Source organism: Peromyscus eremicus, chromosome 8a (genome assembly GCF_949786415.1).
Source record: "Peromyscus eremicus chromosome 8a, PerEre_H2_v1, whole genome shotgun sequence".
Classification (NCBI taxonomy): domain Eukaryota; kingdom Metazoa; phylum Chordata; class Mammalia; order Rodentia; family Cricetidae; genus Peromyscus; species Peromyscus eremicus.
The window spans coordinates 101,371,888-101,399,501 of record NC_081423.1 but is presented as its reverse complement, the minus strand read 5'-3'; the positions used below and the strand labels follow the sequence as shown (position 1 = coordinate 101,399,501).

Genomic DNA, 27,614 nt, shown 5'->3' with positions numbered 1-27,614 from the left:
GTTATAGAGGACATTCAGGCATGCACTCCCCATGTTGCCACCACACCAGGAACACTGCTGTCCTCACGTCTGCGTGAACTGACCCAGGAGTTGTAGGGGAAACTTGGGCAGGGCAGAATCCCAAATTTGACCTGCGGATGGAGGGGTGAGGTCTGAGGGTTTGTAGCCCCCTGGTGTCTGGAACCCATGGGTGTTTTCAAGCCCTTCATTCTAAGAGGAGCCCAGGGCTTCTGTGTGCCTCGTGGGCGGCAGGCAGACCACACTGACTAACCAGCTGTGGCGTAGAGGAAGCCTTTGGGAGGCCCTGGGCTCGCTTTCGCCTACATTCTAATACAGGCTTAGCCAGAAATCTCACTGGTTCTCGGAGGTGAGGAGTTTGATCCTGTGGTCCTGCTGGGCTCAGCTTGTCTTTCTGAGGGTGACTGAGGACAGGGTGAGACAGTACTCCCTCTTTGCCTTTCATTCTCTCTCTTTGAGTGACACCACGCTGCTGGCCCCAGCCTTTCCCTTCCTCCACCTGCCAAGGGTCAGAAGCAAACCTAGGAGAGGGTCTGTCCCCATCGTCCGCTCTCAACTCCATCCTGGGAGGCAGAGAGCCGTGGGTTCTAGCCTCGGAAAAGCTTTTTACAGTAGTGTGATAGTACACAGAACTTCGTAGTAGCACACCAGATCTTAGGCACCGAGACTCAAATACCCTGTCAAAATGATTCATTTATGACTAGGTGATGGCATCACCGAGTGTGGTGTGATGCACCCCGGGAAGGACCAGAGAGTAATGTCAGTCTGAGAGTAAGTTCTCTCGGGAAGAGTCCATTGGCTCTGTCCAGGACATCTACCAGAGCAACCAGGTGTTTGGGGCTGGGCGTGAGGCCATGAGTCAAAGAGCAACTCAAGTCTGGGTGCCATGGCAACCTTGTCTGCAGGTGTCTGGCAGCATTGGCTGTTAGCTGTGGTGAGTCAGCCGTGCCCTCGGTGCCCGGAGTCTGTGCCCCTGCCCTGGGCAGGGATGGCTGCTCCTGTAAGCTTGCAAGATTCCCCTGACATCGAAAATGTAAATGGAGGGGACAGTCCCCATGAAGCTATTCCCATTATCACAGGAGGTTGGGGCACTGGCACTGAGCCCGTCTTAGGAAGGACCTCCACATGGCAGAATGTTCTCCAGTCCTCCATCAGCCCAGGCCGTGCTGTGTGAAGGTGGCGTCATCATTTGCACCCTGGCTGCTGTGAGCACATCATGAGGTCAGACCCTGACCAGAGAAGGAAGTAGGGTTGTTTGCTGACAGACGCATGGAGGTCACCACAGTCCTAAGCCAGGTCGGGGCTTCAGCAGGGGCTCTGCTCCGTCCACACCACTTTCTTCTGCTCATCTGCAATGGCCAGGCGCACACAGCTGAGCAGACTGTCCAGGTCACTCCAGTTGTCAGAGGCCAGGCTGCTGTACAGACAGGGCACTCTGTCCAATTCGCCCTCCTCCTGCCGCGCCGCCTCCAGGAACTGCTCCTCCGAGGTGCCAAGCCGCTGCAGGCCCTTCCTGCAGAGCAGAGATGGTCAGCCCAAAGACAGCAAGGTAGCCAGGAAAGTGCACCATTGGGCTTTCCAGGAGAGCACTGTAGGGGTCCAGGCCAGAGTCTGTAGACGATTCAGCATGCATCAAAATGCCCTTGGGCACAAGCATGGGAGTCCTACCCAGGGAAGCTCATAGAGAGGCCAGGACTTGGCTGCAAGTGGCATGCACCAATGGGGTGTGCAGAGCTTATCACACTTCCCAAAGGATACAGGCAGCAGGATGTGTTTGTCTGAGCCAGATACCAAGTGATGGGGGTGGGGGTGGGGAGTTGGGATCAGCACAAATTAGGCTTCAAGAGCCTCAGGCACTGTGGCTTTAGCCTGCTGGAGCAGAAGGGTTTTCAAGCTGCACCTCTGGCCTGAGGATGTGAGGCCATCACTGCAGGCTGGAATAGAAAGAGCTCTAGCGTGTTCCAGAGGCCTCTGCCAAGCTTTTCCAGAGCTCAGGCCTCTGTTTGAACCCTGCTGCCCAGCTCCACTGCCCAGCCCTCAGCAAGCACCCACCTGAGTCTCTTTGCTGTCTTCTCATTGACAGAGACATGAATGATGATAGGGAAGATGTCCATCCTGTGCAGGACACGGACACTGTCCAGCCGGACATCCAGCAGGGCATGGGTGCTCTTTGGGAGGGCATAGAGAAGCAAGTTAAGCTCATGGGCCTCAGGTCTGGGAGGAAGCGAGACTAACCCCATGCAGCAGAGAGCAGGGCTGTGTAGAAGAGTCCTGAAGAGAGGAGACACTTGGCACGCACCAGGGCGCCCTCTGTAGCTCTTAAAGGGTGATGTCCGTTAGATTTGGCCTTGGGAAAAAAGTGCACTGGCTGCTCTTCCAGAGGACCTGGGTTCAATTCTCAGCATCCACATGATGGCTCACACCTGTCTGTGACTCCAGTTCTAGGGCATCTGACTCCCTCACATAGATACATATGCAAAACACCAATGCACATAAAAAAAAAATCACACAATGCCAGCCATCACCTTCCATGGTGTGTGTGTGTGTGTGTGTGTGTGTGTGTGTGTGTGTGTGTGTGTGTTGACAAGGTCTGGGCAGGAGCTGCTGCCACACCCAGAGTAGCCTTTTAACCCTTCCCTTACCGTATTCATGAGGGACTCCACAGCATGCCGGGTGACCCAGTGGTGGTCACCTATTGACTCTCCCTCCTGGATGATATCTCCTTTCTGGCTCCAGGTGACATACTCCTCTTGGCTCAAGTACTCTGGTGGTGACAATAGATGGAGTGGTCATAAACTGGGATCCTGAGGGAGCCCTGCTAAGCATCCCACACTGGAGGTCTCCCACCATATTCAGTGGCCATGTAGAAACCTACCCTGCCTCCTACCATAAGTCCTGAGCCAGGAGCATGGCATGTGTGGAATCTGGGGCAGGTGAGGTTGGGGGAAGGATAGATGGAGGGATGGACCCATAAATAGGCAGATAGATAGACAAATGGACAATGCTCAACATCACTTCCAAGCTCCAAACGTATAGATGGATCCAATTCCTAATACTGAGGATTCCCACCAGTCCCTTAAATCACTTTTTCCACCCAGCATGGTCCTGGCCCCAGGGGATACTGGGAAGTGTTTGGGGCAATTTTCCATTGTGTGCATATTGTCAAACATCCTACAGTGCTCAGGACAGCTACAAAATAGAGAATGGCAGCCTCAGATGGCCTAGTGCTGGGCTGAGAACCCGTCTGGAACCTCCTGAACGGCTCTCACGGTCCCAGCTTGGTCAGAACGGCCCTGCCCTCTTCCTAGCCTATGCCTGTCCGTCAAGGCAGCCCAGCTGTATACATCTCAGGAGTCCCCTCCCCCACCACCACTGCAGCATTACTGGGAACCCTGGGCCCCCGAGTTCCAGTAGTTGAGCACATCCCCTGGCCAGGCCTTCCTCAGCCATTTTCCATCCTGCTTTCAAGAAAGGCGGCACTCGGGAGGCAGAGCCAGGCGGATCTCTGTGAGTTCGAGGCCAGCCTGGGCTACCAAGTGAGTTCCAGGAAAGGCGCAAAGCTACATAGAGAAACCCTGTCTTGAAAAACAAACAAACAAAACAAAACAAAAAAAAAAAACAAATATCAAGCCTCAGAGAACTTACCCTCTTTCAAAACTGTCAGGGTTTTTATAAACTGGACACCTGGCCTCCACTCTCCTTGGCCACCAGAGCAGTGGCTCAAGCCCAGTGTTCTGTGTGCCTTTGTACATGCTGGCTGGCCGGCTGGACCACCTCGCTGCCTCCAGCTACCACCTCCCTTCTGCCCCCTGCTGGCTGGCCCTTCATCTCCCACAGTATCACCCTGTCTCTCTGGGCATGTGCAGAGCACACAGTCTGTGTTGCTCCGTCCCACTGGTCTGCACCAACTGCACCCAGGTGACCATTTCTAGAGGAACTCATGGGCTCCCAGGGCCTCTGGGAGTCAGTTTCTCCCACTTTCCCATGGAGGCTGGCCGAGGGAGGTGCCTTCTCTCCTCTGGGAGTCAAGAGGGTAGGACGGACACTGTCACCCCACACAGTGACCCACCCATGTCAGTCAGCCTTTCCTGAGCCTGTGGGCCTGGGGATTAGAAGGCACTTCCATAAAGCTGCCTGGTGGCTGGTAGCAAATGGATAGAACCGTCCAGCCATACTACCCTGCTAAGTCCATCCTGTTTTCAATAACGACCCACCCCACTAATGTCCATCAGAACTCAGAATGGACTGACTTTCTTTGGAAATTGCGTTTTTCTATGGGACAGTGCTGGCCTACAATAGACCCTAAGAAGGCCATGTGTAGACAGACACATAGAAGGAAAAAGAGCAGAAGTGACCAAAGCCAAAATGGGTGGGGACCTCTTGCACCTGTAAGGTGCTAGAAGAGTCAGGAAGGACTCATATTTGCAGCCCCCCAGAGAGAGCAGCGCTCTGCTGAGGCCCTGAGGCCAGACAACCAGGGAAACGTGAGACAATCCTCACCCTTCAATGTCCCAGCTTGTGGCCCTCTGTTCTGATGTGGAACACAGGGTCACCTGCTCTCTGCTGACCCAAGACAGACAGCCTCTGGCCATGGGACCGAGGAGTGCATACCTGCCAGACACTGCTTAAAGCCTTGGAGGAGGCAGAGCTTTTTACTCAGGATCTTCCCAACTACTCTGGGCACGAAGAGCACAGGCCGGGGCCGGGCAGGCCTGTGGGGGTGCACCAGGGTGTATGGGGCCAGGGTGAAGCAGTTCTCTGCCCAGAAGCACATGCTGGAGCCACCTGTGGATGAGAGGCTATGAGCTCCGCCCACCTGTGTCCCCGCCCCACCTCTCGGGGGAGAGACTGACATAGGACATTCTTAGCTTCTGTGCCACTAACTATGAATGCTGGTACCGAGTTGGCAGCTCTTCAGGATGAGCCTCTGACTGTGAGAGAAGCCTGGTTCCTCCTGAAGGAAGGATGTCGGGGGCCCTGTCTCTCACCCCAGCCCTTCCTCTCCTCCCTCATCCTTTTCTCTCTCTTTCCCCATCGACTCAGCCCTGTCTTTCACTCAGCCCTGCCCCTGAAGCCACAGGGTCCTCAGCCTCCTCCCTGCTGGACCGTTTGCTTCTCTTCTGGATTAGTTATGTTGTGCCTGTCTCCAACATCAATCTTATTTTTATAAATTTATTTTATTTTATGTGTATGAGTGTTTTACCTGTGTGTGTGTGTGTGTGTGTGTGTGTGTATGTGTGTGTGTGTGTGCACTAACGCTTGCAGAGGCCAGAAGATAGCATTGGATCCCCTGGAACTGGAGTTACAGATGGTTGTTAATGGGTCCTCCGCAAGGGCAGTAAGTGTCCTTCACAACTGAGCCATCTCTTGAGTCTCAGTATCCATCTTATATTATGCCCCTGAACTTTCTTGAGAGAATGTGGATGATTTGTCTTCTACCGGATTCACTTCTAATCCACTTCATTGTGCAGCTTTGCCTGTGTGGCCTGTGACAGTCGGACCTCTAGCATGACCTTGTGCACACTGACCACCCAGTGACCTCCCTTGTGTGACACCGGGCATCCGGTAGTTCTCACTGTTCCAAACAGACTCCTGCACATATTTGTGTGCTAGTGGCCTTTGGATAGTTCCACTGGGTCAGGTCTCAGCGAGGGGCATGGCCATTTAAAAACATCAAATATGTTGCTTAGCTGCTGTCCAGAAAGGCATGTAGACATTACGATCTGAAAAAATACAGGCTGGGGTGGGGGTGAGGGGATGTTGGAGAAATGGTTCAGTTGTTAAGAACACTGACTGCTCTTCCAGAGAAACCACCCATATGGTGACTCACAACCACCTGTATGTAACTCAAGTCCCAGGGGAGTCTGATGCCCTCCTCTGGCCTCCAGGGGCACTGCATGCCATGGTGTGTGTAAGTACATGCAGGCAAACCATCTATACACAAGAATAAAATAAACATAACAGCCCCTGGCCTGAGTGAGAGACACCACCTTGACTGTACTGCCCATGAGTGCCCCCCATGCCCACATGGTGCTTACGCCAACTGGCCAGGCCTCACCTTCCTCCCCGCCAGAAGTCCGCTGGCCTTGGTCAAAGGACGAAGAGAGAGAACTGGCGCCAGCTTTGTCCACACTGACAATTCGGACTAACTTCTGTGGTCCTCCGGAAGGCTGTCACCAGAGGAGCAGGGAGAGAGGAAGGGGCAAGGCTCAGCCATCAACAGCGGGCTTGGGGCCTGGCACCCCCTCCCTACTTTGGCACTCTGCCCATAAGCAAATCCAGAGCAGCTTCTGAACAATCAGGCTGTGCCATGGAGCAAGCAGGCTTCCCAAGCCCCACACCAGGGGGTGGGAGGCAGGGGAGGGGCCTCAGGCAGCAGGGCTCTGCAGGAAGGGGTGGGGTGCAAAAGGCAGAGAGAAGAGCAGGCCCCCTCCCAACTTGGCATCGCTGTGCTCCAGGCAGGAATGTGCTAGCACCTTGCTCAGGGACAGATGTGTGCTCAAAGTGAAAGGTGCTCTGTGTCCCAAGAGAACAAGGTGCCCGACCTCAGAGGAAACAAGAACAAGGAGGTGAGTTGGTGACAGGGGGACCAGGAGAGTGAGGAAGAGCAGGAGCCGCTTTGGGAGTGGAGTCTGGTGTGTTCACGTGGCCCACTGCAAAGGCCTGCAGGCCTTCGAGGGCTTGGTGGGATACACAGGGTCCGGATACTGCCCCTCGCAGCTCAGTGGCCCACACTTCCCACACAGGGTTCCACCGCACCCCAGTCTCTCCAGCCCACCCCAGGGGACCATACTCTTTGGCTCACCTTTCGGGGAACTGTGCACCGTTGAGTCATGTCCTGGATGAGGGCCAGGAGCTGCTGCTGAGCCCTGGGCAAGTGGAGGAAAAGAGACTCTGACAGCCTGACTGAGCAGCCTCAAGGCCAAGAGTGACAGACAGGCTGGAGACACCCCAGGGCTCAGAGACTGGAGTGCTCCACCCAGGGCTCAGAGACTGGGCCTTTGAAGTATCTCCCAAGCTTCAGGCCAGGCCAGGACATGCTAATTTAACTGTGCCACATTGGTCCCCGTGGGGGCTAATGAGCAGCCAGGGCATAGAACAGAGAGGATACTACCACCAGGGGACCCCAAGCTTAGACGTTAACCTTTCCTCCAGTCTCTGTTCTTGGGTACATGCTCTGCTATAGGACAGGGAAAATTCTGGAAGGACTGTGCTTCCTCCTGGGCAGGAGGTATTGTGCCCATGTCACAAGACCCCCAAGGAAGACCACCACAGAGCTGATATCCGATGCAAGCACACAGGGGTTTATTAATAGCAAAGCAAGCCAGGGCTTGTAGGAAAGGTTTACGTGCAGAGGGTTACATATCTCGGGATTGGACGAGGGGGTTGGGGGTGATGTAGTTCTTTGAAGTTACTGGCTGAACTGTAAGTGTGAGATTACTAGTGGCTGACAGGATGCAGGGTATCTACAGAGACATAAATTTTTCACTCCCCATGTCCTGTTTTGCTGAGTCCAGGATATATACACTTAGATTTATGGTTCCAGTCCTATCTCCATATGAGTTCAATCTCCAGTCAGCTCTAAAACTGCTGGTCAGCAAATACCTTTAGAGTGGGGGCGCGTCTCTCAAGAGGGCTGCTGCTTTTTCCCTTTCAGAGGAACCTCAACATGGAGCAGGGACAGCGGATGTTATCCTTGAAACTTCTGTGGGGACGCATAGAGCCAGTGGCAGCCACTCACTGTGAATAGTTGGGGATGGTGCCAGGTTCCATGTCTTTCATGGTGTAAGGGTTCACGTGATGAGCATGCCAGCAGCTTCGGCCTTGGAACATGGTGTCAGTGACATGCAGGATATCATTGCAGTGTGCATGCAGCTCCCCCACTCCCTTTCGATGCATGGCCAGGTTGACTCGGATGTAGAAGGAATCCCCAGAGGTCACCATTTTGGCATCTAGGTCCTGGATTAAGTTCTTATAACCTGATAAAAGACATCCATGGCTGATGATCCTAGATCTTAGAATTTACACAAGGAAGGTTCTAGAATGTGAAAAGAGGAAAAGCCATGGAGTCACTTTGGTGCTGGGCCCAGTGGGATGGAGGGAAGTTCCCAGTTCTTTGGAGTGTGGGGGAATTCAGGGTGAGCCTTCAAGCTGCACTGCCTTGGCCCTTGGTAGGCATGGACTCTGGAGGTACTGCAGAGTTAAAGGGCTTAGGGTCCGAGGAGGGGATTGGAGAGCTGAGCAAGCGTGGGGTGGTGCCTGTACCTTCAGTGTTGATCTTCACAGACAGGTAGCAGGAACCATTCACCCTCCTGAGAAGCCCCACAGCCTGCTCCAGCGTGGTATTCTCCAGAGTGGCCCTTAATGATGGCTCAGTTGGCTTGTAATCCACCTGAGGGCAAAGCGTGAAGGTGGACTCCCACCAAGACGGTGTGGCAGCTGAGATGAAAGGGCAGTGGGAGCCCTCCACAGCCACCCACCCACCTTAGCCTATCACGGCCTGTCAGAATCTCTTGTCACAGCTGTGTGTGGGGTTAGTTGTTACAGCATCAAGCTGCACACATATGCATCATACACACTCCCGGTCCATCAACCCACCCCTAACCTTTCCACTGTTAAGGATACTCTCTGTTGAAAATAGACCCCAGGACATTCCAGAACATTCTGGATCATTCTAGATCAGGATTCTGTATGTTTGGGGCCCAACTATTCTGTGTCATGGGGCTGTTGAGTGGCATCACGGATCCCCACCCACTTAGTACCAGAGTACCCCCCTAAACCTTCCCCATCTGTGAAGCCCTATCTGGTGGGGCTTCCATGGTACCTCCCTCATTCATTTGGTTAAGTCTAGGGAGATATGTGTTTCTGTGTTACTATATGTGTATATTGTGGTATATCTTAGGACTGTCAGTCCAGAGTTTCCTCAGGGTGATACGACTCTCTTAAATGCCATAGAAGACCTCTGCAAGATGAATGACTCCTCAACAGTCTTAGGATTATAGTATCATAGAGCTCTTCCTATATGTATGTAAGGGGACAGGGATGACCATGTACACAGAGTGTGTGGGCTCTTCAAGAGTGAGGGGCTCTGGCTTCACTGTGGACACACTGTTCTGAAGGGAAATGCCCACTCCTAATTCTCTCATTGGGGCCAACAGTTGAGCCCCAGGGATGGGGTGAAACCCGTCTGGCCTATTTCTTGATATTTTTTTAAATGCTTAAAGATGGGGGTTGGAAATTTGACCAGGTGGTTAAGAGCACTTGTTGCTTCTACAGAGGACCCAGGTTCGGTCCCTAGCACCCACATGGCAGCTCCCAACTGTCTGTGACTCTAGCTCCAGGGATCTGATGTCCACTTCTGGCCGCTGCAGACACCTGCACTCATGTGCACATGCCCCTGTCACCCACACAAGTAATTAAAAATCAAAGTAGGGGCTGGAGAGATGACTCAGTGTTTAAGAGCTCTGGCTGCTCTTCCAGAGGACTAGGGTTCAGTTCCCAGCACCTACATGGTAGCTCACAACTGTCTGTAACTCCAGTTCCAAGGTACCCAATGCCCTCTTCTGGCCTCCATGGGCTTCAAGCACACAGGTGATACATCGTCATACATGCCAGCAAAATACTCATACACATAATAAAAAAAATTAATGTAAAAAATCATTTAAAAGGCTTAAAGTTGAACAATTGTGCTTTTGGGACCAGGGAGACAACTCAGTGTGTAAAGACACTTGCCGTGCAAGCCTTGGAATCTGTGATGTCAGCACTCTTACACTGAGATGTGACATGGGGAAGGGGATGCCTCATGACCAGAGAGCCTGGAGTAGCTGCTGCAGGAGGCAGAAATAAGGTGGAAGAGCCAGGTGAGGGGGTGCAGGCCTTTAATTCCAGCACTTGGAGGCAGATCTCTGTGAGTTCAAGGCCAGTCTAGTCTAAATAGTGAGTTCCAGGACAGCCAGAGCTACATAGTGAGACTCTGTTTCAAAAACAAAACAAAACACCACACACACACACACACACACACACACACACACACACACACACACAAAACCCAAAAAGGAGGAGAAGAGAGACCCTAGGCGTGGCCCATGGTTCTGCAGGTAAAACTACTCATCATCAAAGACTGAAAAGCTGAATTCAATCCCTGGTCCCACATGGTGGAAGAGAGAACCAATTCCAACAAGCTGTCCTTTGACCTCCACGTGTTCTATGACACGCAGTCAAATAAGTCAATAAATAAGTGAGTAAATAAAATAGATAGATAGATAGATAGATAGATAGATAGATAGATAGATAAACAAATGTATTTTTTTTTGTTTGCTTGAGACAGAGTCGGTTTGTAGACCAGGCTGGCCTGCAATTCACAGAGATCCACCTCCCTTTGCCCTCTAAGTGCCGAGAATAAAGGTGTAGGCCATCACACCCAGCGAAATAAATGTCATTTTGAAAAGAGAGGGCCTGCCTTGCAGCAAGGTGGAAGATGAGAATATGACCCCCAAAGTTGTCCTCTGACCTCCACAAGTGTTCTATGCATTTGTGCGGTCACACTCATACACACATTGTACACACACACCATACCTACATACATGCATGCACAACATATACATGTGATTCAAGAAAATTGTGCTTTTAGGCCACATCAAGCTCACCTTCCCCACCCATGTATTCACTTAGTAAGAATAATTTATGTTTTACATTTATATGTATATTTGTGCTTTGTCCAGATTTGGACATTTTGCCATGAAATTCAATAGTTAAAATGGTGAATTTTATATCATGTACATTTCTGTACATATACAAAGTGACAAGAAGATCATCACAGTAGCCAGGCGGCGGTACACGCCTTTAATCCCAACACTTGGGAGGCAGAGCCAGGTGGATCTCTGTGAGTTCAAGGCCAGCCTGGTCTACAGAGCGAGATCCAGGACAGGCACCAAAACTACACAGAGAAACCTTGTCTCGAAAACAAAAACAACAACAACAAAAAAACCTCATAGTAAAAAACAAAAACAAAACAAAACAAACCACAGTCAAAATCCAACTCCTGGCCAATGTTGGGGTGTGACTCAGGGCTAGACCACTTGTGTGACAGGTACAAGGCCCCTGAATTTCACCTCGGGAACTCCACCAAGGTCCCTGGTGAGAACTGACACATTCCAGTGGCCTTCTCTGAGTTTGCAGGCTCTGGAGGATCTAGAGTGCCAGGCTTGGGAAGGGGGCTGGGTTTCCCTCCCATGACCCTTGTCTGTGGATGTGGGCAGCACTTTCCGTCAGCCCAGAGCGGAACTGAGACCCTGTCAGAGGCAGACCATTGTCTCCCACCATACCCCCTACCCTGGCCCAGAAGCCTGGCACCCGCATGGCCTCCCGCTCTTGCTCACCATCATGATCTGGGTGCCGGGACGCAAAGCCAACTCATCGGCTGCAGAGCCCGGGGTGACACGGTGAATGAAGATACCGGTGAGGTTCCCGCCAATGACACCTATCTGCTCCAGCAGCGCGTCCCCTTTGAATGCCAGCACTGTGACCTGGCTCAGGATCTTGCGAGCTGGCCTCCGCCTCACAGGGACGTTGATATCGGCAGACAGACACAACCTGAGCACAGATGTCAGAAAAGCCCTGGATTCTGGAATTCTCTGCTCTGACCTCCCCATAGTGATAGGGTACAATCAGACTCTGCTCTGTCACATCTAGGCTCTGTTTCTCCACTCAGTGGGGTGTCCCCAGCCTGCAGCTCACCTTTCTGAGACATTTAGGCTCTGTGAAGACTCAGGCAGGCTGTCCTCTGACTGGGAGAGATCTGGAAGGAAATGGGATGCTTAGCAGCCAGAGTCTAAGGTCACTAGCCCCTCGCCCTGCTCCTCATGCTGAGGCTTCAACTCTCCTTCTGGGGCCTCAGATACTGCCCCTGCCCCCAGCCTGACTCAGTCCCCTTCTGTGGCCCCTCCTTTGTGCTTAGCTCTTTGATTTCATCTTTGCTAACATCAGAGTAGCTGGTGAGAGCTTCATGCATCATTCTGCAATACCTGAGCTAGTCGCCAACATCTTAAGATGAAGAGACTTCTAACATCTAGATGTGTTTTTTTTTTTTTTTTTTTTTATTTTGTTTTGTTTTGTTTTGGTTTTTCGAGACAGGGTTTCTCTGTGTAGTTTTGGTGCCTGCTCTGGATCTTGCTCTGTAGCTCAGGCTGGCCTCGAACTCACAGAGATCTGCCTGGCTCTGCCCCTTGAGTGCTGGGATTAAAGACGTGCGCTACCACCGCCTGGCTGATTTTTTTTTTCAATTGGTGAGGATATGTAGTGCTTCTTAACATTGTGTCTGGTTTTTATTTTATTTTATTTATTTATATTTTTCTAAAGATTCATTTATTTATTATATATACAGTAGTCTATCTGCATGTATGCCTGCATGCCAGAAAAGGGCACCAGATCTCATTAGGTGGTTATGAGCCACCATGTGGTTGCTGGGAATTGAACTCAGGACCTCTGGAAGAGCAGTCAATGCTCTTAACCTCTGAGCCATCTCTCTAGCCACCCTCCTCCACACACACACATCTAGATTTCTGAATTCAATTAAGGATCAAATCTAAGGGTTGGAGAGATGGCTCAGCGGTTATGAGCACTGTTTTTGCAGAGGACCAGGATTCAGTTCCTGCACCCACACAATGGCTCACAACTGCCTTTAACTCCAGTTCCAGGGGAGCCACACCCTCTTCTGGGCTCTGTGGGCACCAGGCATGCATGTGGTGCACAGACATACATGCAGGCAAAACACCCATACACATAAAATAAAATACATCTAAAAAAAGGGAGTCTCGGGGTTGGGGATTTAGCTCAGTGGTAGAGTGCTTACCTAGCAAGCACAAGACCCTGGGTTCGGTCCTTGGGGGGTGTGGGGGCGTCTCAAATCTGGCACAGCCCTGGCCTGCTCCTTAGCACTGACCAGCAGCTCACTGGCTGTGGTAGGCCTGTGAATTCTCACAGTAAATGCTCCATGAGGCTCCCCAAGCTCTAGCATGTTAAAAATTAATTTGATGCTGGAGAGATGACTCAGCAATTAAGAGCACTGACTGCTCTTCCAGAGGACCCAGGTTCAATTCCCAGAACCCACATGGCAGCTCACCACTGCAGTTCTAGGGGACCTGACCCCTTACACAGACGTACATGCAGGCAAAATACCAATGCACATAAAATAAAAATAAATTATTTAAAAATTGTAATTAATTTGAAACAAGGTCTCACTATATAGCCCTTGAATTCTCAATCCTCCAAAGTTCTGAGATTACAAGTGTGTGTCTCTATATCCAGAGTGCTCTCTTTTCTCTCTCTGTGTGTCTCTTTATGTGTGTCTCTCTGTCTGTCTGTCACTATCTCTGCGTGTGTCTCTCTGACTCTGTGTGTGTGTGTGTGTGTGTGTGTGTGTGTGTGTGTGTGTGTAAGTCAGAGGTCAGCTTCAGTTGTTCCTCTATCACTTTCCATCTTATTTTGTGAGGCAGGGCCTCTCACTGAACCCAGAGCTCTTCATTTCAGCCAGCCCCGCTGGTCAGAGAACCCCCAGATATCTGCCTATCTCAACTCCCCAGCTCTGGGCTCACAGACGTCTGCTGCCATGCCTGGCTTTTACGTGGACTCTGATGAGCAGACTCTCATGCATACACACCAAGCACTTTACCCCCAGAGCCATTTTCCCAGGCCCAGATACAGCATGCCAATTTGAATTCTGTGATCCTGGGCCAGAGGCACCCTTATCTCAAGATCTACTGGAGACCTAAGAGGTGCCACCCACAGATGGCCTTAGCCCAGATCACAAGCAAAAAATGATCCGATTATCTTCAAAGCCAAATTAGACTGAGGAAACAACCCAGATGTTCTTGAGTTCAATCCAGCAACACTGTGTGACCTGGAGGCAGAAGCCAGCAAGGGTTGGATTTCAGATCACTTGGTCCACTGTGCTGAATGAGGGCGACTCTCGCCCTCTGGTGGCTGTGGGGTGAATTCTGGGTAGGAGCCAAACATCTTTGTGAGAGCCAGGTGTGCCCCAGGTGTGAGATGGAAAAGGCTCATGGACTTCAGGACAAGGGAGCAGTTCAATCACAGACATAAGGAATGAAAGCCGAGAGGCTTGGGGGCAGCACCCAGGAGAAGGGATGCGCCCATCAAATGCAGTCTATGCTAGACATCTCTGCCAGAAGCAACTGAGCACCGTGCTTGCTGCCTCCTGTTCACAGGGAGGGCAGGGGAGGGTGGAGGCAAACAGGAATGTCTGTGGCTGTCTGAGCACATGAGCCATGTTTGGGCCTCTACATGAAAAATAAAAAGATAACAGCAAACAGAACTCAGCTGGGCTGAGGTAGCTGGACTAACATAGAGGCCAAGGTCAGAGATCAAGTTCACATCTCTCTACTGTCCCTGGAGAGATCTAGGCTGTCTCACTTGCCCCACAGCAGTCCCGTAGCCCAGGAAAAGAGTGTGCTGTAGAGATCCTTGTGTGTGGCAGTGCTCACCTGCTCCATCTAGTATCTCATACTCCAGGTCTGTGTCTGTGTCGTCCCCTGTAGCCCCTTGAAGACGTACCTCCAGGACGTCTGGGAAGCTGTCACAAAACACAGGAGGCTAGAGCACAACCACGCAGGATGGCCCGCTCCAGCTGAGGCTAGCATACAACCAGGCAGGATGGCCGCTCCAGCTGAGGCTAGCATACAACCAGGCAGCATGGCCCACTCCAGCTGAGGCTAGCATACAACCAGGCAGGATGGCCACTCCAGCTGAGGCTAGCATACAACCAGGCAGGATGGCCCGCTCCAGCTGAGGCTAGCATGCAACCAGGCAGGATGGCCGCTCCAGCTGAGGCTAGCATACAACCAGGCAGCATGGCCCACTCCAGCTGAGGCTAGCATGCAACCAGGCAGCATGGCCCACTTCAGCTGAGGCTAGCATACAACCAGGCAGGATGGCCCGCTCCAGCTGAGGCTAGCATACAACCCGGCAGGATGGCCCGCTCCAGCTGAGGCTAGCATACAACCAGGCAGGATGGCCCGCTCCAGCTGAGGCTAGCATACAACCAGGCAGGATGGCCGCTCCAGCTGAGGCTAGCATACAACCAGGCAGGATGGCCCGCTCCAGCTGAGGCTAGCATACAACCCGGCAGGATGGCCCGCTCCAGCTGAGGCTTAGAGCACCCAGCACCTTTCTGAGCTGCTGTGCCCAAAGCCCAGATAATGCTTGGTCTATCTAGGATCCCCTTCAAGCTAGATCCCAAACCCATACCACGCTCTACCTTAGAGACTCAGGGTCTTGCAGGAAGTCCTCTGCCACCCGCTTGTATAGGGACTGCTGGCTGGGAGGCATGGGACTGCTGGAGCGGAAGCTGTCCATCTGCTCACGGCTGGATGTGGGATTCAGGTCCCACCACAGCCGGGACTGGTGGAGGGTGGCCAGAGGGTGACAGCACAGACAAGAAAAGCAGAGGAAGATATTAAGTCATGCTTGTCAAGTGCCTACTGTGTACATTCTAGACTGTGTGTGGTATCCCATTTTGCATATAAAGCCATGAGACCCAGGGTGGGGAGTTCCTGACTGGTGAGGGGAGAAGCTGAGGCCTCAGGTCGGGGACCAGTTCTGAGCAGGCACTGAGAACCCCTACATTGACTCTGTGGATCCAGAGTACCCACACACTCCTGAGGACAGGTGCCATCCCCGGGGTGTGTGTGGAGGACTGATGGGAAGACACAGGCAGTGAGCAGGTACACCATACCAGGGTGTGGCAGCCTTCCTGGAGTGAGTGACAAAGAAGCCCAGTGGAGGAGGGTATGAAATAGTCAACTACAGCGCCTGCACTAGGAGCCTGGAGGGAGGGAGCAGGAGCAAAGATGGCCACATCCTAGAGTGTAGGGGAGGGCTAGACAGGAGAGCTGACCCCACTCAGGTATTTAAGGGGGACAGATGTGCACGAGGGAGGCACATTAGGAGTTATTACTGAGAGCCATCTTGGCCACGACCCCAAAGGAAACACTGCTCTTGGTTTCTGGGCAGTGAAGATGAGGGGCTAGGGGTATGGTTTTGACTGGACCCTGGGGTTCTGGTTGGAATACGGACTCTCCTTCCCTGTCCCCAGTTTTCCAAGAAGCCAGTGAGCATGTGCATATGCAGATGCAGGTCTGCCACTCTGCAGATGCAGGGGCCCTGGGAACACTGCTGGGGTCACACAGGAAGGAAGCCTGACCCTGCTCCAGGTGGTGGCCTGACTTGCCTCTCATCCCCATTCCGGCCCATGGCAGCCCACGGCAGTGGTACTTCCATCATACCCTGAGCATCCTGAACTTGAACGGCCACCATGAAGAGACCACTTCATCTCTTTGCCAAAAGCCGAAAGCAGACACCGAGGGTCTAACATCACAGGGACCATTTGAGCTGGGTGGAATAGTGTTTCCTGGAATTCAGGTCCCCCACAGCTTATGAATGTGACCTCATGTGAAAGTAGGGTCTTCACAGATGAAATCAAGCTAAGAAGAAGCCAGACTGGGTCAGAGTGGGCTGCAAATTCACTGGTGTCTTTCCGTTGTGGTTTAGATTTTTAAACGTTCCCCAAAGACTATGTGTTGCAGGCTTGACTGCCACCTTGTGGTGCTGTTGGGTAGTTGATACTTTATGAGGAGGTCTATGGAAGGAAGTTAGGTCATGCAGGAGATTTTTAGTCGGGTTCTTTCTCTCTCTCTCTCTCTGTCCCTGTCTCTGTCTCTGTCTGTTTTCCCAGCTGCTGTGAGGTCTCTCCCCCACCACATGCTGTACTGGCAGATTGATTCTACCTCACCACAGGCCTGAAGTGATGGGTCTGAGCCATTGTGGCTGAAACCTCTGAACAAACAAACGTTTCTCCTTTGAGTTGATAATCTCAGGGAAGCTGTTTGATACACCCTCTAATACAGTGGTTCTCAACCTGTTGGTCCCAACCCCTTTGGTAAACCTCTGTCTCCAAAAATTACCGTTATGAAGTAGCAACAAAAATAATTTTATGGTTGGTAGTCACAACATGAGGAACTGTATTAAAGGGTCGAAGCATTAGGAAGGTTGAGAACCTCTGCAAGGAAATCTGGAGCTGTCCACACGATGACGGTGGAGATTGGGTGGCTGCAAGCCAAGGATTGTTGAGAAAGCAAAGCTGGAGAGATAGAAAAGGCCACCCGCCAAAGCCACGGAGTATGACACCTTGATTTTGGGTTTCCAGATCCCAGACCATGAGGGAGTGATTTCCTATTTGAAATTTCCAGTGGTACTGATTCCTGTCTGTGGAAATAAGGTTCTTAGCCCCATGATGTGTTGGGCTGAATGCAGCAGAGGGTGGGGGTGGAGGGCAGAGGTGGGGGGTGTACCTCAGTGGAGCTGAGGAGGCTGCCGTCACTGTCATCTGGTGGGCACACGGCATGCATCCGCACAAGCCGCTGCTTCCCCCGGAGGCAGAGTTCCCTGGCTCCAGCTTCCTGCTTGGGCTTCCAAAGAAACCAGGTGGATCAGGGAACTTACACATAAACACCCTCCCACCCCAGACAGCTTCTGGGTGAAATGCTGGTGTCCCTAGACTCCCAGGAGTTACCCACCAAGGAGGTGAGATCCACCTGGCTTGAGAAAAGTACAATTCAGTCTTTCTAGAGAATCTAGAGAACACAGAGACTGTATGTTGTGTGCTGCTGTTTGCTATTTTAAAAATAATATACTTGTAATGTATGTATACACCATGCATATGTATATATTTACATGTTACAAAGAAAATGAAGGTGGGTGAAGGACTAAAGAAGAGAAGAAAATAAAACTGAACACCATCCCAGACTCAAAATAAGCAGCTACAGTTTGGAGAGATGGCTCAGGGTTAGTTAAAACACTTGTTGCCCTTCAGAGGACCCAGGTTCTGTTCCCAGCACCCACACAGCAGCTCACAACCATCTGTAACTTCAGTTCCAGTTCAGTTAACAGTTCCTTTTGTAAAAAAGGTTGAGGAAGGCCTGGATATGGTTTAGTAGCAGATTACTTGTCTAGCATGAGTGTGGCACAAGACCACACACATGCACACACATACACACACACATGCATGCACACAGAAAGGGGTGGGTCCACCCCACAGAAGGAAGAGGTTCTGACTGTGTCTCCACCTAGACCATGGGTACTCAAGCAGTCTTGCCTACCCAGGGCACCTGATCCACACTGTCCATGGACCAAACAGGCTTTGTGACATTCACAGCTCTCAGGCACACAAGTCCCTCACCACAGCGCCTGCATCACTCAGTTCCTGGATTTCTGACTTTGGAAAAATCATCTATGTAAAGCAGACATATTGCCAGCCTCTTCTGTCACCACACACCAGATTTACTGAACCTCCCCTGAGCTCCCTTTTCTGTAATGCAGGGACATTAACATGAAGAGATGCAGAAGCAAGCGAGCTGGTCTACCGTTTGCTCAGTGCTTCCCAGCTCCATCGTTGACCAGAGGCAGACAGCTGTGGAGGGCTGTGTGGGCTCTGTCCCCATCTCTCCAGCTCAGTTAACACCTCCTGTGTGTCCCTGTCACCCGTGCAGCCCACTACCCAGCCTCTTGGGGTAGAGCACTCACTCCTCCTGGCGGCGGCGGCTCTGCCTGCAGCCTGCGCAGCTGAGTGCGCAGCTCGCAGACCTGCTCTGTCAGCTCGAACACTCTCCTGCGCAGGGCATCCTTCTCCACCAGGCGCTGAGACATCTCCATCTGGGCACCGTCCCTCGCCGTGTACGCCTGTAGCCAGGACAGGAGCAGTGAGGGGTGGTTAGGGGTTGAACAATGAATGACCCAGGCATCTGAGCTGCAGAAGGTGCCCCCTGCTGTGGGCACTTACCGTGGACTCACCCAGTGGGCACTAACCAGCGCTCACACTGACTGTACAAGCCTACTATGTTTTAATAAAGTCCATATCTGGGATGGACAGCCTACGTCTTGTGTCAGGATAGCCTGTCTCTTGTGGGGAGAATGACAGAGAGTCTGTGTCGGTGCATTGCCGGGGAGTGAAGGAACCTCCCATGGACCAAGGAAAGAAACCCTGAGTCCTCTCCCATGAGCCAGCAGCTCTTGGCCTCACTCACAGTGGCGATGGTGGAGTCTTCCTGAACCCGGTGCCAGCATGGGAAGACACCTGCATTCCCCGACTCCCGCTTAACCCCCAATGCTCAGGATACCTGGTCACGTTCCTTCTGCAGCTCGGCCACCTGGCCCTGAAGTGTGGTCATCTTTTCTCGGTACAGCTCACAGTCCACCTGGGTCTTCCGGAACTGGAGTAGGGTCTGTTCTTTCTCCTCCCAGTACTGTACGTTGGGGACATACCCGGGGCGCTCATTGGCCCTGAGGCCTTAGGCGGGAAGGGGTGAACGGGGACATGGGAGAAAGGCAGACAGGGGGCTTGGAGGGGAAGTGAGGAGAATTCACTTTTTCTGCAGGAACAGGTTTAGAGCTCTGTCTGCAGAGCCACAGAGCCAGTCATAGTCAGCAATTGTGTGTGCATGGTGTGTGCAGAATCACATGCTGTTTAATGGCTCCAAACGCAGAAGCGATTTCCCCTTGCCTCACTCTTTTCTCTCCATTTTTCCTTGTCTAAGTCCCGGGCTCTTGTGGTCCCTAAGCCTTTGGCATGGTCCTTGGGTTCCTCTATTGTGCCTGACCATGAGGTCTGGGCTATGGTTAGCACTCAGTAAGGACCCGATGGAGAAGCAGGTGAGCATACCCACGAATTATCTAAGCAAAGTTAGTTAAACTGTGTGGATGATTGAATAAGCCAGTCTGTCCCACAAACGCACCCGCCCAAGATGGAGGGCACTATGGTGTCACCTGCTTCTGCTGCCTCTCTGCGGCCACCGCTCGCTCCCGCAGTGAGTGGATGCGGTCCACCAACTCTTGCTTGCTCTCCCGGGCCTCATCCAGGCTCTGTTCCAGAATGTCCTTCTCCACCTGGTGCAGAATGAGGTCAGCCAACCTCCCAAGAGCCATACCAGTGGGTAAACAGAGTCCCCAAGGCTGTGTGTATGTTAGATAGTGTGGCCTGATTACCATAGGTTGCTGTTTGAAGCTAGCCTAGGATACAGAATGAGTTCAAGACTAATTAGGCCACTTAGTCACTGGCTCAGAAAGTGAAATGAGGGTTGTGGATACCTTTGGAGTGTGAAGGCATAGAGTGTGTAGGGCTCCTGGTTCAATCCCCATAACACACACATGCACACAGACACATGCACAAATACACACCAGTCATAAGTGAGAAGATAGGCATTTGGTTCTAACTGGTCGTGGAGAAAGACCCCCTCAAGGGACAATTCCATGCGATCGTTTAGCCTTCTCCCTCGACCGCTCTACCAGAGGAGCTTCAAGACAAAGGACAGACCTTTTCATGCTATATTCTCCAGAGGAGCCTGTGAGTGACACACAGTCCAGCTCAAGCTGCAGTGAGCTGTGTGACATCCCCAAGGGGTATATATTTAAGGAATTTGTGTATGACTGTTTGCCTACATGCATGTATGTGTACCATGTGCATGCAATGCCTGCAGAGGCCATAAGGGGGTGTTAGAACACCTGGAACTGGAGTTCAGATGGCTATAAGCTGCCATGTGGGTACTGGGAAGTGAACCTAGTGACAGAATTCCTAGCCACTCCCCCATGACCACACATGCCCTGGCAAGACACTTAGTCAGCTCAGGGCCTTAAGTTCTATGTAATCTGTGAGCTGCATGATTATGTAATTTGCAAGCAGCATGATCATGTAATCTATGTGCATGCGTGACGTAGCTATGTAAGCCCATATGTGCATGTGCCAGGGAAATCCATAAAATCGGGCCCCACATGCCCCTCCCCTCTCTTCCTGCACGATCTTTCCCATAGGCCTAAGCACATCCCTTCTGTTCCCCTTCCCCTACTAAGCTCTTATAGTGGGTTTTGTTGTGCCTCATGGCTTTTCTTGCATGGTGAACAGTGCCACTTAATGAATAACATTGCTCCACTTAATAAATAACACCTAGGTCATCTGCAAGAACAGCAAATGCTTTTAATTGCTAGCCATCTTTCCAATAACCCCTCCCAGTAACTTTTTTTGTTTGTTTGTTTTTTTGAGACAGGGTTTCTTTGTGTAGCCCTGGCTGTCCTGTAACTCTGCCTGAGTACTGGGACTAAAGGTGTGTGCCTCCACTGCCCAGCAGTAATATTTTTTAATTAAAAGGAATAAAAGGAGAAAGGTAAAGCATTTGCAGAGTTCAGGGTACCAATGTCCCCAGTTCTTAGTCCCCAGGGGATCTACTCTCTCCAAGGCATGGTGGGCAGGATACGGGAAGTCTTATGGGCAGAACAGATTTATTTTTCCAGATCCTTATAGTTCATCCAGGCTGTTATTATTTTATTCTGTTTTAGCTAAGGCATCACCTGCCTCAGGCTCCTAAGTGCTGGGACTTCAGGCCCGCACCACCGTACCGTTTACAAGTGGCCTTTTCAATTGCAGAACAATGGGGCCACAGAAAATTAGCCCAGAGGGTGAGCTAATATAGGGACAACTTTTTTTTTTTTCCAGAGCTGAGGACCGAACCCAGGGCCTTGCGCTTGCTAGGCAAGCACTCTACCACTGAGCTAAATTCCCAACCCCAGGGACAAGGTTTCTAATGCTGTCACCATCTGTGTGGTAAGGAAAGAGGGAGGCAGGAAGGGAAAGAGAAGGGGGTTGTATAACCTGACTTATCACAGCAGGATGCTGAGACAGGAGGATCATGGGTTCAAGGCCCGCCTAAGATATAGAGAAGGGGTTGGCATGAGCTACTGAGCCTCACTTTAGTGAAACCACCTGTGAGCAGTCCCACAGTCCACAGCCACCCACTGACACTAAGGACATGGCCTTTCCAGGTCAACAGGAGGCATTGGCATTTGATCCTCCTGAGGGATCAAAGGAACCTACCAGGCTGAAGGTCATGGAGCGGAGTTTTTCGTTCTCCTCCTTAAGACGGTTCAGTTCCTCTCCCTCACACTCCAGGTCACTGGCCAGCCTCAGGGACCTCTCTCGAGATTCCCGTTCACATGAAGACACAAGGCTTGCCCTCTGTAGTTCCTGCTTCACCAGGTAGAGCTGTGTGGGAGGAAGTGGGAGGAGGGGCATGGGGAAGGTTTCTCCATTATGCATTGGCCACATGCAGCTTGCCCACCCTCCCTGCTGATGCTGATGGCATGTGGAGGGCCTCCACTCCAAGCTTCGAGAACACCATTCACGGCTTTACCTCCTGAGCATCGCTAGGACCTCATGGGAAGAAGGGGCATTTACAAGTATTTACTTGATTTTAAAGTACATATATGAGTGTGTGTCCGTGTGTGGGCATGTGCATGCGAGTGCAGTTGCCTTCAGAGGCCAGAGGTGCTAGATCCCCCTGGAGCTGGAGTTATATGCTGCCCAATGTAGGTTCCAGGACCTGAACCTGGGTCCCCTGGAAAAGTAGCACACAATCTTAAGCTCTGTGATGGCTTGAATGACAAATGTGTCTGAACACTTGGTTCTCAGTTGGGGGTCACAGGAAGTACGTCACTAGGGGCGGGCTTGGAGAATGCAGAGCCACCCCCTACTCTCGGTTTCCCTTTGCTTCATGTCTGCACTTGACGCTGTACTCTCTTAGCTTCCTGCTCTGGTCACCACGCCTCCTGTTGCCATCCCTCCTGACATGACAGACTCCTATCCTTCTGGAATCATAAGCCCAAGCAAAACCTCCCTTCTGCCGGGCGGTGGTGGCGCACACCTTTAATCCTAGCACTCGGGAGGCAGAGGCAGGCAGATCTCTGTGAGTTCGAGGCCAGCCTGGTCTCCAAAGCGAGTTCCAGGAAAGGTGCAAAGCTACACAGAGAAACCCTGTCTCGAAAAACAAAACAAAACAAAACAAAACAAACAAACAAAAAAAAAACCTCCCTTCTATATGTTGCTTTGGCCACAGTGGATTTTTTTGTTTTTTTGTTTTGTTTTGGTATTTTTGAGATCAGAATTTTCTGTGTAGCTTTGGTGCCTGTCCTGGATCTCACTCCGTTGACCAGGCTGGCCTTGAACTCACAGAGATCTGCCTGGCTCTGCCTCCCGAGTGCTGGGATTAAAGGCGTGTGCCACTGCTGCTCGGCTTGGCCACAGTGTTTTATCACAGCCACAGGAAAGTAACTGATGTAGCCAGCGGGGAAAGGTGATTTAGCTTTACTTTACTACAGATGAAATACAGTGTTTAAACTAGTGGCTTGAGCAGACCAAGGGGGCCGTGCCAGCTCCCATCCCTACAGTTAGACTGATGGCCCCCAGCGCCCTGCTTTCACTGCTCTCTTGTGTTCCTCTGACAGAGAGAATGTGAACTCACAGAACACCACCACCACCACGACGAAGTCAAGCCAGCGAGGGCTAGGGATGCTGAGAGCCAGGGGAACTGGACCCATCACAGGCAAGGTTTCCTGGGGTAATTTGCAGGGTTCAGGGGTCTGTGTGTGTCCAGGGCCCTGAACCCCCAAACTACCCAGCTAGATCAAGCTGGCCTCCTCCTTCTTTTGGTCAGAGGCTTAAGAGAAACTTGGATTTCCAAGACCTCCCCCTGTGCTGGCCTGGCCTCCCTGAAAGGAAGCACCCCATAAGGCAAAGCCAGAAGGTCTGCAGGCCATGGTGGGTGGAGGCTGGTTCCCAGACTGTGCTCAAGAGAAGGAGGCATCCTGCTTGGATACCCCCCAACACCTGGCTTGAATCCTCAAGCGTAGGGTACCTCCTCCTGCAGGCTGTGGCAGCGTGTGGCAGCCAGTTCTTTCTCCCGAAGTGCGTTGCTGTAGTGCAGTGACAGGTTCAGCATCTCATCCTTCAGCTTCAGGACCTCGTGGAAGTGGGCACTGACCTCACGCTTCATGCGGCTATGGTCAACCTCCAGCTGGAGCAGGCCCTCTGCACGGGCCTCGGCCAAGCCCAGGCGCTCCTTCAGCTGCTGGCATCTCCGAAGCAGCATCTCCTTCTGCGCCTTCTCCTGGGCCAGCTCCTCCTGCAGGCTGCTGATGGCCCCAGCCAGGCACTCAGTCAGCTTGGATGTCTCCATGAGACCTGCAGATGGGCAGTCCCTTTCTCTGTCACCTTGCCCTTCCTTACTCAGCTCCCTGGGTCTTGTACCCCTTGGCCAGACCCTTGCGAGCCTACAGGCCTACTCTGTTGGTTTCTCTGAAAGCCTCCTGCTTTTTTGGACTCCATATTTGTTGTCATGATTTGGACTGCCCTTGTAGGTTTTCCCACAAGACCCTGCCATTCTCATCCAGCCCCCCTTCCAAACTGATTGCACTCGAAGTTAGCAATTTCCATGGGACTCCAAGGAAAACACAGCAGTGACATAAATCTGCCTTATAAACTCACAAATGCGTCTGTCACACCAAACCAGAGCAGATGGTTTATTAGATGCTGTTTTGAGTTTCCTGGTCCTGCTCTTTTAACACCCAAATCAATTTAACACCAAAAAATTTCAACAGGAAAGAGTCCGTCAGCCCCTGAACATGACCACATGTCCCACTACACAGGCTAAGCCTTTACTGCATGACTCTGTTCACCTGCAAAAGTCGGAAGAGAGACCCTAGGCTTCCCCTTAAGCAGCATAAAGGTCAGCCTTCCACTCCTGGGATGCATGGCTGCCCCCCAGAGTCTCCTCACAGGGCCAGGTGACCAAAGATAGGCCTCGAAGCACGAAGCCAGGGTCTTCTTCTTCCTCTCCTAATGCAGTGAGCTGGGAGAGTGCCGGGCCCAGGGCCAGAGACCCCAGCCTGGAGGGAAGTGCTGTGCCTACAGCCCTCTGATCCCGCTCTCACCGCTGAAGGTGCTGAAGTCGATGTCAGGCTGCAGCCCAGTGACCAGGGTGTAGACATCAGGGTTGTGGAACTTCAGGCTTTCCAGGAAGGCGACAGCCCCATTCTTCCCTCGGGCCTTCAGCAGATCCAACAGGTGCCCTTGGGAGAGAGAGCCAGCCAGCCTGAGCCACCAAAGGGTGTAGACAGCTTTGTACATGTGGGGGTTGGAGTTGTCTGAGATCCCTGATGGAGAGGTGCACAGGCCTTCACTGGTTTCACAGGCTCTGCACACCACATTTACTCATGTAATCATCAACTTGAAGACAAGAGCTGTGTTAGTTGGACCCATACTAGGGGCAAGAAAATGTTCTGCTATGAGCTGGGTATAAAGGGGCATGTCTTACCATGCTGAGGGCTCTCGCTCTCTCTCTCTCTCTCTCTCTCTCTCTCTCTCTCTCTCTCTCTCTCTCTCTCTCTCTCTCTCTCTCTGTGTGTGTGTGTGTGTGTGTGTGTGTGTGTGTGTGTGTGTATGGAAAACAGCAGTCTTTTGGAGTTCCAGGGAGTGGCCCCAGAGAGCTTTAGTGCATCTCAAATGCAGGACTCAAATCCCGCTTTTCTCAGCTGGAGTTAGTAGCTCAGATCAATCTCTCCTATACTTGAGATCCAGGCACCTACATTATGACATCGATAATTTCCACCTGCCGCCTGGCTTCTGTGGCCTGCTTTTGCAGAGAGCATTTCGTCAATAGTAGGACTTCACCCAACATCCTTCAGTGGTACAGTCACTTACAGGTGAGGAAATAGTAGAAGAACAATTTCCAAAGACAACTACAGTGGGATGACCAGTGCCCCCAAAGCATATGCCACCCCCCAAAACTACCTGTGCGGCTTAGTTTTTATCAACTCAATAAACTAGAGTCAGAGTGGAAGAGGGACTCTCCTTTGAGGAGTTGTCCCCATCAGACTGGCCTGTATGCAAGCCCGTGGGACATTTTCTTGATTAATGATGGGTGTAGAAGGACCTAGAGCATTGTGGACGGTGCCACCTCTGGGCAGGTGGTCCTGGGGTGTATAAGAAAGAGGTTGAGCAAACCATGAGGAGGAAGCCAATGAGTACCATTCCTCCATGGCCTCTGCTTTAGTTCCTGCCCTGGCTTCCTCAATGGTAGATTGTGGTTAGAAGTGTTAGTCAAACAAACCCTTTCCTCCCCAAGTTGCTTTTGGTCGTGATGTTTTTCACAGCAACGGAGAACTAAATAAATGGTGCCTGTGTGAGGTGTTTCCTTTGGACAAAGGGTCTTTGTGGATATAATGAAGTGAAAGATAGCAAGGAAAGACTATCCTGGGGCTGAGGATGTAGCTCAGCTGGTAGCATGTTTGCACAGCGTGACTGCTGGCACACATCTATCATCCTAGTAGAGATAGATGAATTGAAAATTCAAAGTCATCCTCCACTTCATGGCAAGTTCAAGGATACATGACACAGTGTCTTGATCAAAAAATGGGTGGTGGCAGCGGCGGCGGCGGCAGCACATGCCTTTAATCCCAGCACTTGGGAGGCAGAGCCAGATCTCTGTGAGTTTGAGGCCAGCCTGGTCTACAGAGTGAGTTCCAGGACAGCCGGGACTGTTTCACAGAGAAACCCTGTCTCAAAAAACCAAAAAAAATAAAAAAGAAAAGAAAACAAAGATGAAGTGGGCCATATTCCAATTATAAGTATGCTTACAAGAAGAAACAGAAAACACAGTAAAGGGCCTATATGAAGACGGAAGCAGAGTTGGAGTGATGGGGCCACATGCCAAAAGTTTCCTGGACCACCTAGAGCTGAAAGGCAACAAGAGTCTCCACAGAGGCTGCAGTGGGACCATGGCCCTGTCCATACAACATTCAAGACTTCTGGGCAGCAGAACTGAGAGCATGCGTCCCTATGGGGCTTCTTCCCCTTGTGGTCGGGATGGAAGTCAGGGCCTTGTACATGGGAAATATGTGCTCTATCACTGAGCTACACCCCAATCCCACCATAGTCTTTTAACTCGACATTGTTTATAGCTATTTGCTGGGACTTTGTTAGGGGACTAACTCAGTGTCCCAAAAGTTGGGAACCTTGGTCCCCTTGATGCTTTTGTTGTGGAGGTTGTTTTGAGGTGGGGCCTCACGTAGTCTAGGCTGCCCCAGACTTGTCAATACAGAGCTGGAGATGGCCTTAAACTTCTGATCTTTCTGCTTCCACCAGGTACACAGGTTTATGTGGTACTGGGATCTATTCAGTTCTTGGTGTGTGGTGGCAACGTTTCTACCAACAGATCTCCCCTTTTTGATAGAGTCTCATACTATAGTCCAGACTGGCCTTGAACTTGTAGCAATCCCCCTGCCTCAGTCACTTGGAATGTTGGGATGACAGGCACGAGCCACCCTTAGTGTTGAAGTCTGCTCCTCCCCCATCAGCCTTGTTGAACTGCTGGACAGGAAGAGTCCGGCTGTAACCCAGGCAACTCAGGGAGACGCTAACGGCTCTGGACTTACCAACTCTCATGGCACTGTTGGTGAATCGGGGGCTGTGGAGGACCTCCTCCTCATCCAGCTGGCCCAGCACCTTGGCCTGGCGCAGGTAGGGGGTGAGGCGGCTGGGGCAGATGCTCTGTACGATCTTGCAGCGGTGGCTCTCCAGCATGTCCCAGAGCATCTCCTCATCCAGAGCCGTCAGCGTGGAATCCATGCGGCACAGTTCTGCCATTCCTGGACTCTGAGAGGGTGGGATGGGGTGCAATCATGGACTCTGAGAGGGCAGAATA

At 51.7% G+C, this 27,614-nt stretch overlaps 1 protein-coding gene across 1 annotated transcript; it reads right to left on the bottom strand.

Annotated features, from left to right (window-relative positions):
• Window positions 1–712: 712 nt before the first annotated feature.
• Card14 (caspase recruitment domain family member 14) lies at window positions 713–27,556 on the bottom strand. The gene is made up of 20 exons (XM_059269853.1): window positions 27,346–27,556; window positions 24,844–24,981; window positions 23,769–24,094; window positions 21,953–22,120; window positions 19,855–19,974; window positions 19,209–19,334; window positions 18,616–18,771; window positions 17,385–17,501; window positions 15,293–15,435; window positions 14,520–14,608; window positions 11,755–11,815; window positions 11,397–11,589; window positions 8,284–8,410; window positions 7,760–7,997; window positions 6,824–6,887; window positions 6,077–6,188; window positions 4,630–4,803; window positions 2,661–2,782; window positions 2,071–2,186; window positions 713–1,531 (listed from the first exon to the last, which is right to left on the bottom strand). The coding sequence occupies exons 1-20, from the start codon at window positions 27,554–27,556 to the stop codon at window positions 1,324–1,326; spliced, it is 3,009 nt and encodes a 1,002-aa protein (XP_059125836.1). The 3' UTR covers window positions 713–1,323.
• Window positions 27,557–27,614: the final 58 nt, after the last annotated feature.